This window comes from Apium graveolens, chromosome 8 (genome assembly GCF_009905375.1).
Source record: "Apium graveolens cultivar Ventura chromosome 8, ASM990537v1, whole genome shotgun sequence".
NCBI classification, from domain to species: Eukaryota; Viridiplantae; Streptophyta; class Magnoliopsida; order Apiales; family Apiaceae; genus Apium; species Apium graveolens.
Genome location: NC_133654.1, coordinates 239,873,727 through 239,887,769, shown reverse-complemented (window position 1 = coordinate 239,887,769; position 14,043 = coordinate 239,873,727). Strand labels below are relative to the sequence as shown.

At 37.1% G+C, this 14,043-nt stretch overlaps 1 protein-coding gene across 1 annotated transcript; it reads left to right on the top strand.

Moving 5' to 3' along the window:
* The first annotated feature begins 10,902 nt into the window (after positions 1-10,902).
* On the top strand, positions 10,903-12,261 carry LOC141677947 (GATA transcription factor 15-like). The gene is made up of 3 exons (XM_074484101.1): positions 10,903-11,224; positions 11,312-11,437; positions 11,650-12,261. The coding sequence occupies exons 1-3, from the start codon at positions 11,204-11,206 to the stop codon at positions 11,935-11,937; spliced, it is 435 nt and encodes a 144-aa protein (XP_074340202.1). The 5' UTR covers positions 10,903-11,203; the 3' UTR covers positions 11,938-12,261.
* The last annotated feature ends 1,782 nt before the right edge of the window (positions 12,262-14,043 follow it).

The window sequence follows — 14,043 nt, the reverse complement described above, 5'->3', positions numbered from 1 at the left end:
ACCGTACAATAAACTCCTTCTACCCTACAGTGTCCCGATTAAATACAAGGCATGGATCTCGTGTCAAGCCTATCTAATTCAATCACTTGCTTACCATTTACTATGCGTAGTTCTATGCAAATTAGAAACTCCTTTCTAATTTCATTCACTCTGGCCAGAGATTCCTGAACTAGCATAAGTGGATCAGCCTTGAACATTCGCTTCCTTCACTGGAAGGGGTAGATCCTTTATTGATCATACACTATCTTCGTGTACAAATTCCTAGGTGAGTCAATCACGTATTCCAGCTTCTCAATCCTGAGAACAATTCTCAAGTTTCGAAGCCAGTCAGCATAATTAGGACCAGTCAATTTATGAGCATCCAGTATGCTCCTGAGTGATAGTGCAGAAGACATAATGTATATTGTAAATCTGTAAATGACAAACACATAACAACACTTAGCAAATATTCGATTTCATTTTAAAAAACACTATATGAATCGGGTCTTTATTCATAAGTGGCTCCCACTAGTTTACCTAATTTATTCAACCCCCTACGTGAAAAATTAAGCATTCATAATGCTAGTGGGAATAGGGATCCTACATTCCATTACACAACCCCGGCTGTGGCACGAACCGCCATATAATGTTCAATAGGCAGACAACTCTTGTCAATTACATCTTATGTTATTCCCTAATCAAACTTTAGCCTCTTGAATAATTGAGTCTCGGCTGTGGCACGACAAACTCAATATTCTAAGTCAAGTCTAACCCAACATTCCGTACAGTTGAATCAGTCCTCAAAGGCCCACGGCTGTGGCACGTACCGACCTTTAGATTCTTATTCAATGTACACATCTCTATGTAATAGACAAGTATTTCTTATTTCGAAATCAAAGCCCTCGGCTGTAGCACGAACCGACAATTATTCAAAAATAAGAACTACTTTCTATCATGTTGGAAGGCTATGACCGACACAAGCCCGTTGTATCATTGGCCAATTACTACTTGATATTATTTAATTTTAGAGGGATTATATTACGTTACAATCATAATCATATTATAAAGAGATTCTTCCTTTTAAATTAAATATTTCAAATCAATAATCAATAATCAAATGATTCCCAAATCGGGTGGAGCATTGTCAAGAGGCGTCACTTAATAACCCTTTCTTACAGATAGAAATCTGTTGTTGACAGAATCATCCTTTATCTCATATCGAAAATTCATATTCAATTACGTGTTTCACAAATACAAGAATCTCATGATTGTATTCATAATATTGTTATTAAGGTTATGAAATAATTTCACTATACTAGGTTGTCTAACAAACGCCTTATGTTCATTTAAGTTCACCTAAATCTATCATCGCATGATAAACTAAGCATATATCACATATATAAACATGAATAAACATCAAGGTAGGCATGTTACATCATCTAGCATATTAGTCTAAGCATTATACATCTCTATGTATCACATGAAGCATTTAAAAGCAATTAAAAACAGTTAAAAACAGCTTTAAAACACTTTCGGAAATATAAACAGTTCAAAACTTGTATATAAACTAAAATTGATCACTCCATTAGATCCGTTTCGGAAAAACGAATCCAACGATATATTGCACGCCCAAAACGGAGTTACGAAACTCCCAGAAAATCAATTTTAATGTAAACAGTAGGGCTGTAACGCATTACAGGAACGCGTTACAAGCCCTGTAACGCATTCCGGTGATGCGTTACAACCCTTTTAACCAATTAAAAGGTGTAACGCATTCCGTGAATGTGCCACAGGGTGTAACGCATTCCCGGAATGCGCGACACCCCCCTCTACGTGCTCTGCACGCGCCTGTTCTTCTTCTGCCGTTTTCTCTTTTCTTGATTCTCGTGCCTAACTATCACATCAGTACAGTCGTCCTTGCCATACAGTAATCAACACAGCAGATTGACAAACAACAGCAGCATATATATATTAACATACTTACGATTTATATATATATATGATTATTTAATTACGAATTTAATTACAAGATCTTCAAAAATTCATAATAAAAAATCTATACATCATAAAATTATGAAAAAAATACCCAGACGATCTACAACACTTGTAGAACCTAGATCAACATTCAAAATTATTCTGAGAAACGATTTCTCATCAGACAAAATTAATCCATGATATAACTTGTAAAAATCATAATTAATTCATACAAGCTCATAAAATTCTGAAATTTTTACCACAGATCTATATGCATACAACCTATGCTCTGATACTATTGTTGGATTTTAATCATAGCGGAGGCATGGTAAAACACTTTTACACACATAAAATCCAAATAAAAGCATATAAATCGTGGTAAAAACGAGGGGATCGATTACTAACCTTTAATATGCGATCCAAAAGCAACGTTCGGAGATCCTTAGCAGCTGCTCCTCAAACGTGAAGTACTCCACCGGTATCCACCAAGAAAACGACGTTAAGGAGGAGGAGGAGGTGGAGAGAATTTGGTTTTTTTAAAACTTTTGGGTTTTTGGGGTTCAATTAAAAATAGGGTCTATAATAGTATATTTATAGGCAAAATTTTCAGCTGAAATTTTTCCATAAATAATATTATTATTATCCCATTTATTATTCTCATTAATAATTAAAACACCTTTTAATTATTAATCCTTTTTTAAACACTTTAGAAATAATTCTCTCTCTTGATTTAATTTCCAAAAATTAAATTCTTAATTAATAATATTAAGAACTTTTCTTAATTAATTTATAATCAATTAAATCTCATTTAATCAATTATTAAATTTTCCAATTAATTATTTATTTCACAAATAAATAATTATTAGCCATTATTAATTAATTCCTCCACCATAAAATCATTCTCTTATTATGGTGTGACCCTGTAGGTTCAATATTAAGCCGGTAGTAGAAATAAATAATAATAAAACTATTTTATCATTATTTATATAAATTCTCTAATTTATTAAATATGATTAATTAATTAATCACATTTATTCTACATCGTGAGGGATACTTCTCAGCATATCGCGACTATCCGGATAATATGAATTCACTGCTTAGAATACCAAGAACCTAATCAGTGAATAGTTACCGTACAATAAACTCCTTCTACCCTACAGTGTCCCGATTAAATACAAGGCATGGATCTCGTGTCAAGCCTATCTAATTCAATCACTTGCTTACCATTTACTATGCGTAGTTCTATGCAAATTAGAAACTCCTTTCTAATTTCATTCACTCTGGCCAGAGATTCCTGAACTAGCATAAGTGGATCAGCCTTGAACATTCGCTTCCTTCACTGGAAGGGGTAGATCATTTATTGATCATACACTATCTTCGTGTACAAATTCCTATACCCAGTAGAGCCCTAATAATTGTCCCTGGAGACTAAGAACTAAACCAAAGCATAGTTCAGTGTACACAAGATGACTATGATGACCTCAAGTCTAAGGATACTTGTACAACTATCACTATGTGAACAACTGCTGACACGTGAGTGAACTCCATCAGTTGTTCAGCTGTGCGAGTCATGTTCAGTGAACTTATTCTATAATAAACACCTACATACTAGCTATAGTGTCACCACACAAATGTCTATGAGAACAGACATCCTTCATAATGAAGCAAGCATAGTATGTACCGATCTTTGTGGATTATTAATTACCAGTTAGTAATCCTATGACCAGGAACTATATAAGTTTAGAGTTATCATCTTTTAGGTCTCACTATTATGATCTCATCATAATCCATAAAAAGCTTTACTCTAAACTATGGTATATCTTATTTAAACACTTAAATAGATAAAGCCCGTAATAAAAACAAAACAAGTCTTTTATTAATATCAATGGAATCAAAACAGATTACATAAAAGGTTATTCCTAAATCCTAATACCTGATTGGACTTAGGACATATTCCTTTCACAAGTTTCCCTTTCTGCCCTACACCAGAAGCTTCCACCTTCCTCAAGACTAAGTCACCCTGTTTGAAGAACCTTTTTTTAACCCTTATATTGTAGTAGAACGAAGCTTTTTTCTGATATTCCACTATCTTCGCATGTTCCTCATCTCGCACTTCATCAATTAGATCCAGGGCTGACCTTTGCCCTTCCTCGTTTTCCTCAGCATTGAAAGCTGGAATCCTGGGGGAGGAATGTGATATCTCCACAGGAATAACTGCTTATGCCCCATATGCTAACATGAAGGGAGTTGCTCCAGTCATGACTCTACAGGTAGTCCTATAGGCCCATAGTATTGGGAGTATTTCATCCACCCAATTATTCCTCGACCTCTCGATCCTCTTCTTTAGTCCATCCAGGATTATTCGATTCGCCACTTCCGCTTGCCCATTGACTTGCGGGTGAGCCACCGAGGTGAATCGTAATTCAATTTCATTCTCCTCACAATACTTCTTGAATTCCTCATTATTGAATTGTGTTCCATTATCGGTGACTATGATGGGGGGAATTCCATACCGGCACATGATATTTTCCCACAGGAATTGTGCAACCTACTTAGTTGTGATTTTGGCCAAAGGATTGGCTTCAATCCACTTAGTAAAATAATCAATGCCTACAATCAGGAACTTCCTTTGTGTCGTGGCCATGGGGAAAGGCCCAAGTATATCCATTCCCCACATATCAAAGGGGATGGGTGAGTTGATGGAGGTTAGCATCTCGGGGGGCTGTCTAACGACAGGTGCATGCTTCTGACAGCGGTCACACTTCTTCACATATTCTTTGGCATCAGCCATCATTTCTGGCCAATAGAAACCTAAACGGGTTATCTTATGAGCTAGTGCTCTGCCCCCTAAGTGTTGCCCACAGATACCTTCATGTACTTCTTCAAGAGCCAAGCGTGCCTCATCGGGCCTGAGACACCTTAAGTAAGGAACCACATAAGATCTTTTATACAAAATCCCATCTATCAAAGAATATCTTAGTGCTCGAACAACCAACTTCCGTGCTTCAGTAGCATCATTTGGCAACCAATCGATTTAAATATGGGTCTTAATGGGATCTATCCATGACGTCCCCAGACCTATAGGAGCTACAAGCTTAACATCAATGCTCTGTGTCTTCAGAACGCGGAAGTATACACTTCCTGAACTTTCCTCTATCTCGGATGAAGCAAACTTTGATAAGGCATCTGCCTTAGCATTTTCCTCCCTTGGAATGTGCTCAACATGGCATTCATCGAATTGGGTCATTACAGCCCTTACTAGGCGGACATATTTTGCCATCGTATCATCCCTTGCCTCAAACTCTCCCTTCACCTGGGATATAACCAACTTCGAGTCTCCACGGACCTTTAAGTTCTTGACTCTCAATGTCCCTGCTAGGCCGAGACCAGCTATCAGAGCTTTATAGTATGCCTCATTGTTTGTGGTCGGTAAGTCTAACTTCATGACATACTCAATCAAGAACCCATCAGGGCTTTATAAAACCAAACCTGCTCCACTTGAATTTGTTTTTTATGCTCCATTAAAATAGAGAACCCAATATTATTTCTCCTTATCAACTTCATTGTCTTGAGGTATGGTATCATCAACTCCCTTGTCTTGAGGTATGGTATCCTCCTGCCCCCCGGCTTCTTGGTTGGGTATGGTACATTCCACCACGAATTCAGCCAATGCTTGGGCTTTTATTTCCGTTCATGGCTTATACTTGATATCGAATTCTCCTAGCTCTATTGCCCACTTGATCAACCTCCCACTAGCCTTGGGACTATGAATGATATTTCTCAGTGGTTGATTTGTTAGCACCTCAATCTTGTGAGCCTGGAAGTAAGGACGTAACTTTCTCGAAGCCATTCTCAATAGTTGAATAATTCAACTTAGCTCCATGCAGAATTTTACTGACATAGTATACGGGTTTCTGGATTTTTAGTTCCTCCTTAACCAACACAGCGCTCAAGGCACTCTCTGAAACGGCCAAGTATAAGTATAAAACTTCATTCGAAGCTGGCTTGGCCAGCAACGGGGCCTGAGCCATATATTTCTTTAATTCTTCGAATGCCTTATGGCTTTCTTCACTTCATACAAAATCCTTAAGCTTCTTTAAAGACTTGAAGAACGACAAGCACTTGTCTCCAGAATTTGAGATGAATCGTCCCAATGCAGCAACCCTTCCAGTGAGCTTTTGAACATCTTTGATAGTTTTTGGGGGCTCCATGTCCAGGATTGCCTTTATTTTATCGGGATTGGCCTCGATTCCTCTCTTCGAGACCATTAATCCTAAAAACTTTCCAGATCCTACTCCGAAAGCACACTTTGTAGGATTTAACATCATCTTGTGGTACCTTAGGACCTCGAAAGCTTCCCTCAAATGGGTTATATGGTCAGTCTTCACGACACTCTTGACTAACATGTCATCAACATAAACTTCCATGGTCTTACCAATAAGATCCTTAAAAATTTTATTTACCATCCTTTGATAGGTGGCTCCTGCATTCTTGAGACCAAATGCCATAACAAGATAACAATAAACACTAAAGTCAGTGATGAATGATACCTTTGGAATGTCGTCCTTGTGCATCTTGATCTGATTGTATCCACTAAATCCATCCATGAAGCTCAGCATCTCATGTCCAGCAGTGGCATTTATTAAAGTATCTATCATGGGCAGCGGGAAACAGTCCTTAGGGCATGAGTCATTCAGATCAGTGAATTCCATAAACATCCTCCATTTTCCATTGGCCTTCTTCACCATTATAGGGTTTGCTAACCATTCCGGAAATTGTATCTCCTCAATGAAACCAGATTCTAAGAGCTTCTCCACTTCTTGCTTTATAGCTTCTTGCCTTTCTAGGGCAAAACTTATATTCTTTTGTTTCGCCATCTTCCGACTCAGATCCACATTCAACTTGTGAGTAATTAATTCCGAGTCTATTCCTGGCATATCAAGTGCCGACCATGCAAATACGTCACTATTTTCTTGCTAAAATTTCACTAACCTCCCTCTAAGGGGCTCCTCTAGTGTGGCTCCAACGAAAGTCACCTTCTCAGGATCCTCGGGAGCTAAAGGTATCGAAACCAAGTCTTCTGCTGGTTTCCCTCTTTTCTCATCATTCTCTCGAATATCCAGATCTTCAATAGGCAGAACTTGCCCCCAACTCCATCTACCGTCAGTGAGGCCACATAGCAACTTCTAGCCATTTTTTGATCTCCCCTCTCTTCTCCAATCCCATTCCGGGTGGGAAACTTCATAACTGAATGGTAGGAAGAAGGGACTGCCTTAAATGCGTGTATCCCAGTTCTTCCCATGATAGCGTTGTAAGTTGAACTAGCTTTTACCACCACAAAGTCCAACATCTGCGTTACTTGCCTTGGTTCCTGACCAATGGTGGTTGAAACCTTGATTATCCCTTCCACGGGGCACTCTACTCCCGCAAATCCATATATCGGCATGTCGGTTGGGGTCAATTGGGAGTCAATATAACCCATCCTTAAAAAGTTATCATGGAGCAAGATATCCATTGAAGCACCATTATCCACAAGGACCCTCTTAACCGGGCTGTTTCCTATTATAGGTGTTATGACCAGCGGGTCGTCATGAGGAAACTTCACACCCTCTAGGTCATAATCATCAAAAGCCATTGTTACTCCTGTCCTGGCCCTCTTTGGGGCTTCTCCAACGATATGCATAACCTTCCTGGAATATGCTTTTCCGGAGTTCTTGGATAATCCAGCATCGGTTGGTCCTCCAAAAATCGTGTTTATCACAGGTCCTCGGGGTCGTGGTCCTCCAAAGATTATATTTATCATCGGCCCCCTAGGTTGGGGATTACCCCCCTAATCGTCTTGGTCCCTCCTACGATCTTCGAAGTTCTTTCTTCCATTGTTATTCCTATCTCTTCCTTCCCCAGTGTACTTGTTCAATCTTCCTTTCCGAATGAGGAACTCTATTTCATCTTTCAGTTGCCTACACTCATCGATGTCATGACCAACATCTTTGTGAAATCTACAATATTTGCTCTTGTCTAGTTTGGCGGATCTGCCTTCAAGGGCTTAGGCCAACGAATATCTTGGTCTTTCTCGATTTCTATCAAGATATGGCTTCTAGGAGCGTTCAACTTAGCGTATTCAGTGAATTTTTGTCCAGGTCCTCCTCTCTTGGGAGTTGAGTCAGGATTCTACTCAGTTCTAGGATACTTGTCCTTAGCGATGTAATCCAGATCGGTCTTCCGCTTCTTGCCTCCAGCGGGCTCGTTGCTCACGACTATCTTCCTCATACTCTTTTCCACCTTGATATACTTCCCTGCCCTATTTCGAAGCTGCAACATGCTTTCAGGGGGGCGTTTGGTCAAGGACATCTTGAAAAACTCATCCCTAGTTCCCTGTTGTAGTGCTATCATGACTAACTTGTCATCAAGGTCTGAGACTTTTAAAGCTTCCTTTGTGAAACGATTCAGGTAGTCTCTTAAGGATTCCTTCGCCCTTTGCACAATGCTCATGAGGGATGCTGAACTTTTCTCATGCACTCTCCCACTGATAAATTGCTTAATAAAAGCCTGACTTCATTCTCTGAAGGACCCAATAGAGTTTGGGGGTAAACGACTATACCACATTTGAGACATACCCGATAGGGTTTGAGGAAAGGCCCGACACTTAATAGCGTCATTCACGGGTTGTAGTAACAGTGCATTGGAGAATGTCCTGACATGATTTGTGGGATCTCCAGTGCCATCATAAGCTTTAATAGTGGGCATCTTGAACTTCCTTGAGATATGGGCATTCATTATTTCTTCAGTGAATGGTGGAGTAGGATCATCAGGATCTCCAAGGGGAAGAAGATTGCTTGGATCAGCCCTTGTGACAACAACCCTTCACTGTATCGTACCATCCAGGTCTATGATAGGGGGATGATTCCTCCCTCTTGGGGGTAATGGGGGTCTGGTATTCTGGTGTGACTCCAAGTCGCGCTTCAACATTTGAATCTCAACCTCATGAGCCCTGATCATTTCCTGCACTTCTTGGGAATTCGTCCATTGGGTGCTCCTAGGACGTTGGCGACCATCAGCCATCGGCTCTTTGCCAGCACACGCCTCCTTCTTGGGGCCACTTCATCATCTGAAGATTCAGAGTCTCTCTCAGTGTAAGGACCAGAAAATTCCTGATCCTCAGGGATTGGAGCCAAACCTTGTATATAGGGAGCGATCGCCCTCGTGCTTCACTCCACCCAGCATATCCACTTCCTCCAGCCTCGGGGTAAAGGGGCATCCCATATGGGGGGTTAGTAGCACCACAGTTGAATACTCATACCCAATGGGTCGAGAATTCACAGGTGCATGTAGTTGTTGAAGTTGGGGATTCGTACCTTGAGTAGCCGAGGGAATCGTCCCTTGTGGCTGAGGTTCAGTTGCCCCTAACTGGGCTCCTCCGTGGGTGGTGACATAGGTTGAATGAGGGGGTACCTCCACGGTTGACGAAATCATTTGGGTTTTCCCCGCGGGTGTTCCTCCTTCAATAGCCCTGATTGTTCTCCGTGTTCTCGCCATGGTTGTTGTTGTGTGCCCCACGGTGGGCGCCAAATGTTATGGATTAAAAATTAAGGTATATAATTGCTGTATTTATTACCAAGGAACGTGAGTTTCGAGGCTCGATTTGACTGCTCTTGTGTTTTGTGACTCAATCTACCTTAACAAGATGCCTACGTACCTTGCTGATTGCCAAAGATCAAGTCAAAAAACGTAGTTCCGATTGGTGGGGGTGGGACCCCTTATATAGATGTTGGGAGTCTTTGAATTGGACTTGGGTTAGGAGACTAGGTGGACAAATCTCTGAATTAGAATGGACTTTGGAGTCCTAAGAAGTAGGAAGCTGATTCCTTATCCCACAAGGTTCCTTGGAGGCCAATTTACAAAGATTTATTTCCCCACTAGGACTCATCTTATCAGCTGACTTATCCCTTATTAATTAATTACGAAATTAATTAATATTCAGGGTTTTGGGCCTTCTCAAATGGGCCTAACTGTTGGCCCAATTCTGATACGATTAATGCAACATTAATTACATACCCAGACCTTATTTTTTTCCCTATCAATTTGGTTGAATAAAGTCAAACATAACATTAAAAGTATTTTTTAACAAAATATGATGCATTAAGGGCATCTTCAATAATTTTGATAAAAAAATTTAAATTTGAATCACAAATTAATTCAATTATTTTTTGAGGAACGGTAACAACGTGATCCAAATTTTGATCCAGATTATCTTTTTACCTATTACAATTGACAACTATTTTTAACCATTATCAACTATTTATATATTATTTGATAAATTATTTAAATCAAAGATAAAAAAAGTTATAATACATAAAAATAATTAAAAGTTATATGTTTAATTAACGGAAAATACATTTATTTTATTAATTAAGATATAAAATATCATTAATATTTATTAAATAATCACAAATCAATTTTAAATCTAATAAATTAAAATAGAATGATAAAAAATTATTATTTTATATTAGATGCCATAGAGACGAGGTTAACAGGAAATGTTATTGGATTTTAAAATTACAAAAGTCAGCATATTTTCAATAGTCAAACAACAGCGAAAGCCGAAAGCACACCACATTTTTTAAACCCATAATTTGGTAACTCTGTCCCTCAACAGTGTGATCATAGTACATAGCATTGTCGGACGGTCACGATTCATTATTGCAAAACATAATAAACCCTAACAAAACACAGCCGCAACAACACCAACCCCATACCATTCTTCATTACCGAAACTGCCCACATTGGATTCGCTTCATCGCGCCTTTTTATATCCCAAAAACTTTTGGCGGGTCACTTTTACATCAAAAAAGTTTGTAATTAAGGGCACTTTCGTCCTTTCACTAAAATCTCCTCTGTTTTCTAGGGTTTACACACATGTATATATAATTATATAATTTTATTTGCCGCCTCATCATTTTTACAATCAGTACTCTGTTGAGCTTATCTTTTGTACACACTCCTCTGCGCCTCCTTTTTGCTTTCTTGCAAAATAAAATTGCACACCCTTTTTATTTCTTCGCATTTCTATACATTTTGGTGTAGCTATAGATAAGGGTTTGATTTCTGGTGCTGCTTGTAGCTGTGATCAGTCAAATTTGCTCTGTTTTTCGAGAATTTTTAAGTTCTTGAAAATAGGGTTTTGGTGATTAGGGTTTGGTTAGTTGATTAGTACTTGGTTTGTTTTAGCTTGTTGATCGAGCTGAGAATAATGGTTGATTTGAGTGACAAAGTAAGTGATCAGAGTTCGTGTTTGTTGTAGTTACTATTGTGTTTTTTTTTGTGATCAGGTTTTGATTTTATTTTTTTGATGATTTAGGGATCAGATTCTGAGGAGATGATGATGATAAGCGAAGCTCCGGAAGCTTCTAATCAGTTGAAAACATGTGTTGATTGTGGTACTTCTAAGACTCCCCTTTGGAGAGGCGGCCCAGCTGGTCCTAAGGTAGACATTTACATAAATTTGTTGTTTTTCATTTAAGGTTATGATGTCCTTGATTTGAGTTTGATTCAATGATCAAGACTCTCTCTCTTTCTCTGATCAAATGATTTCTCTCTCTCTCTCTCTGTCTGTCTTTCTCTCTCTCTCTCTGTGATGACATGATTTAAGGTTTGATTATTAGTATGATAAATTGGGTTTATGCTTATGTGATGCAGACACTGTGCAATGCTTGTGGGATCAGAAGCAGAAAGAGGAGAAGGGCTCTTATGGGATTGAATAAAGATGAAAAGAAACCCAAGAAAGTTGTAGCTAATGACACAAACACTCCTAACAATGATGATACAATGGTGGACTCTTTGAAGAGAAAATTGGTGGCTTTAGGGAGTGAGGTGGTGTTTCAGAGACCGAGATCATCGATATCGAAACGAAGGAGAAATATCAGTGAAGAAGAACAAGCTGCTATGTTATTGATGGCCCTCTCTTGTGGTTCTGTTTTTGCTTAAAGCTAATTAGATTTTAGTACAAAGTTGGAAAACAAATGTGAAAATGTCAGCTATATTCCTGCTGGGATGATGAAAGTTTTTGATTACTAATACATTGGATTGCCTTATAATTGTTTCAAATATTGACTAATCTGAAAGATAATGTGGAAATTATGATCTTGATTCTAATTTTGGCTGATTTTTTGTTTGTTTTGTTCTTATGGTGGTAGTGGAATGTAATCTAGATAGAGTAGATGTTTGTTTGCAAAATTTGTATGATCAGGTGAATGGGTGTCTCATGATTAGCCATTTGTGTCATTTTCAATAAATTTTTTTGGTTGAAAAGGGGATGTTATAATCGTGGTAGTAATGAGGTAGAGATTTTCTGCCTCAATCACCAATTTTTCTTTTTAGTTGGTCCGAATTTGAGTTTGTGGAAAGATGAAAAGTATTCAATGTTAGTAAGTACCAAATTTTGGTACTTACTGATATAAATTTTGGTACTTACATGATATAAATTTGACTTCTATTCTCTATCAATTTTGCTTCTAACATAAAAGTTGACTTCTATTCTCTATCAACTTTGTTTTTAACACAACTAGATTTCTATTTTTTGTAAATTTTATTTTCTTTTTAGTTAGTGTTCATCCAATCGTTTTTTTAATTTATAAAATAAAATATTTTTTAAACGATTTGTAAATTATATTAAAAATTTATTAAGTTACATTAAATTAAGTAAAATAACTTATATTTATTTTTAATTTTAGAAAAACTACAAACTACTAATACGAATTAACTTATATTCTCTGTAAAATTTATTTATTTGAAAATTATATTAAAAAATTATTAAATTACGTTAAATTAAGTAAAATAACATATATTTACTTTTATTTTGAAAAACTAATAACTACAAAGTAAACTATTAACACGAATTGACTTCTATTCTCGGTAAACTTTATTTTATGTAGTATTATTTTAAAAATAATTAAGTAATAGCAAATGACTTTAGTAACATTTATTAACTTATAAATTGAAAATTATTGATTTAACGATCGTATTTGTTACTGTCCATCACAATGTTTATATACTTTAAATTAAAATAACATATTTTAACAGTAACAAATATATGACCTGTATTTAGATTATATTTAGTAATATAATATTAAGTTTAATAACATTTATTTACTTAACTTCGATTTTTTAACTACATATTTTAAAAACATTTTATATATTATATTTAGATGTGTATTTTGCACGAATTATAAATTTCAATTTTATGCAAATAATAATGTGATACTATTATTTTTAATTTGGGCCCGGGTTTCTCAAGGGTTACCAACTAATAAGCTGTAAAAAAAAAGAAATAATGTCCTTGAGAAAATAATGGTGTGTCAAGTTCAAGTGACACACCATGCATCACACTACATCCGCCACTGCACCTAGTAGTATTAAGAAGCAGAGTTCTTGTATCACAGACAACCACACAATTGCCGCTCATCATCTACTACCACTTAGTAGACAGAACAACTTATAAACAACATATACATATTTAAAAGACCACATCATTAGACAAAGTACTTGCAATGAACAAGGAAATGTACTCCGAGCTCAGCCCATCGGAATACTGGATAAATCTTAATTAACCATAATAATTGAATGTCCAGTGTTCTTATTACAATTATTTCAACCAAGTGCAAAACGATAAATATCTTGATTGACATGTAAGTATAATAAAAAGTTGTTCATACCATGATCTATATTACTATCTTGCAACACAATGTGGTTTTGTGCGTAATTATATGCAGCGAAGCACAAAGTTCCAGACCTGTTTCAAAGTTTGCTGCATAATTGGAACGTGGTCAATATCCGATGGACCTTGAATATTCTATATCCATCATCTATCTATCTATCTGTCTCACTGTCTATCTAACTATATATTGATCTGTATCTAATAGGATATTGGAGCCATATGTTAATCGTGGGATGTTGGAGATCATATGTTGATCTTACTCCTTCATTAATGTATGCAGAGTATACAAATTTCTATTTTCATTTAGCAACAACCTCTGTGTGTTGAAGTTTTAATGTTAAAAGTATTTTGCGCTTCACGTTAGAAGGACCTTTTGT

Coding starts and splice junctions, on each gene's coding strand:
- LOC141677947 (XM_074484101.1), top strand. CDS start 11,204: ATGGTTGATTTGAGTGACAAA. Junction 11,225..11,311: donor TGGTTGATTTGAGTGACAAA/GTAAGTGATCAG, acceptor TTGATGATTTAG/GGATCAGATTCTGAGGAGAT. Junction 11,438..11,649: donor GCGGCCCAGCTGGTCCTAAG/GTAGACATTTAC, acceptor TATGTGATGCAG/ACACTGTGCAATGCTTGTGG.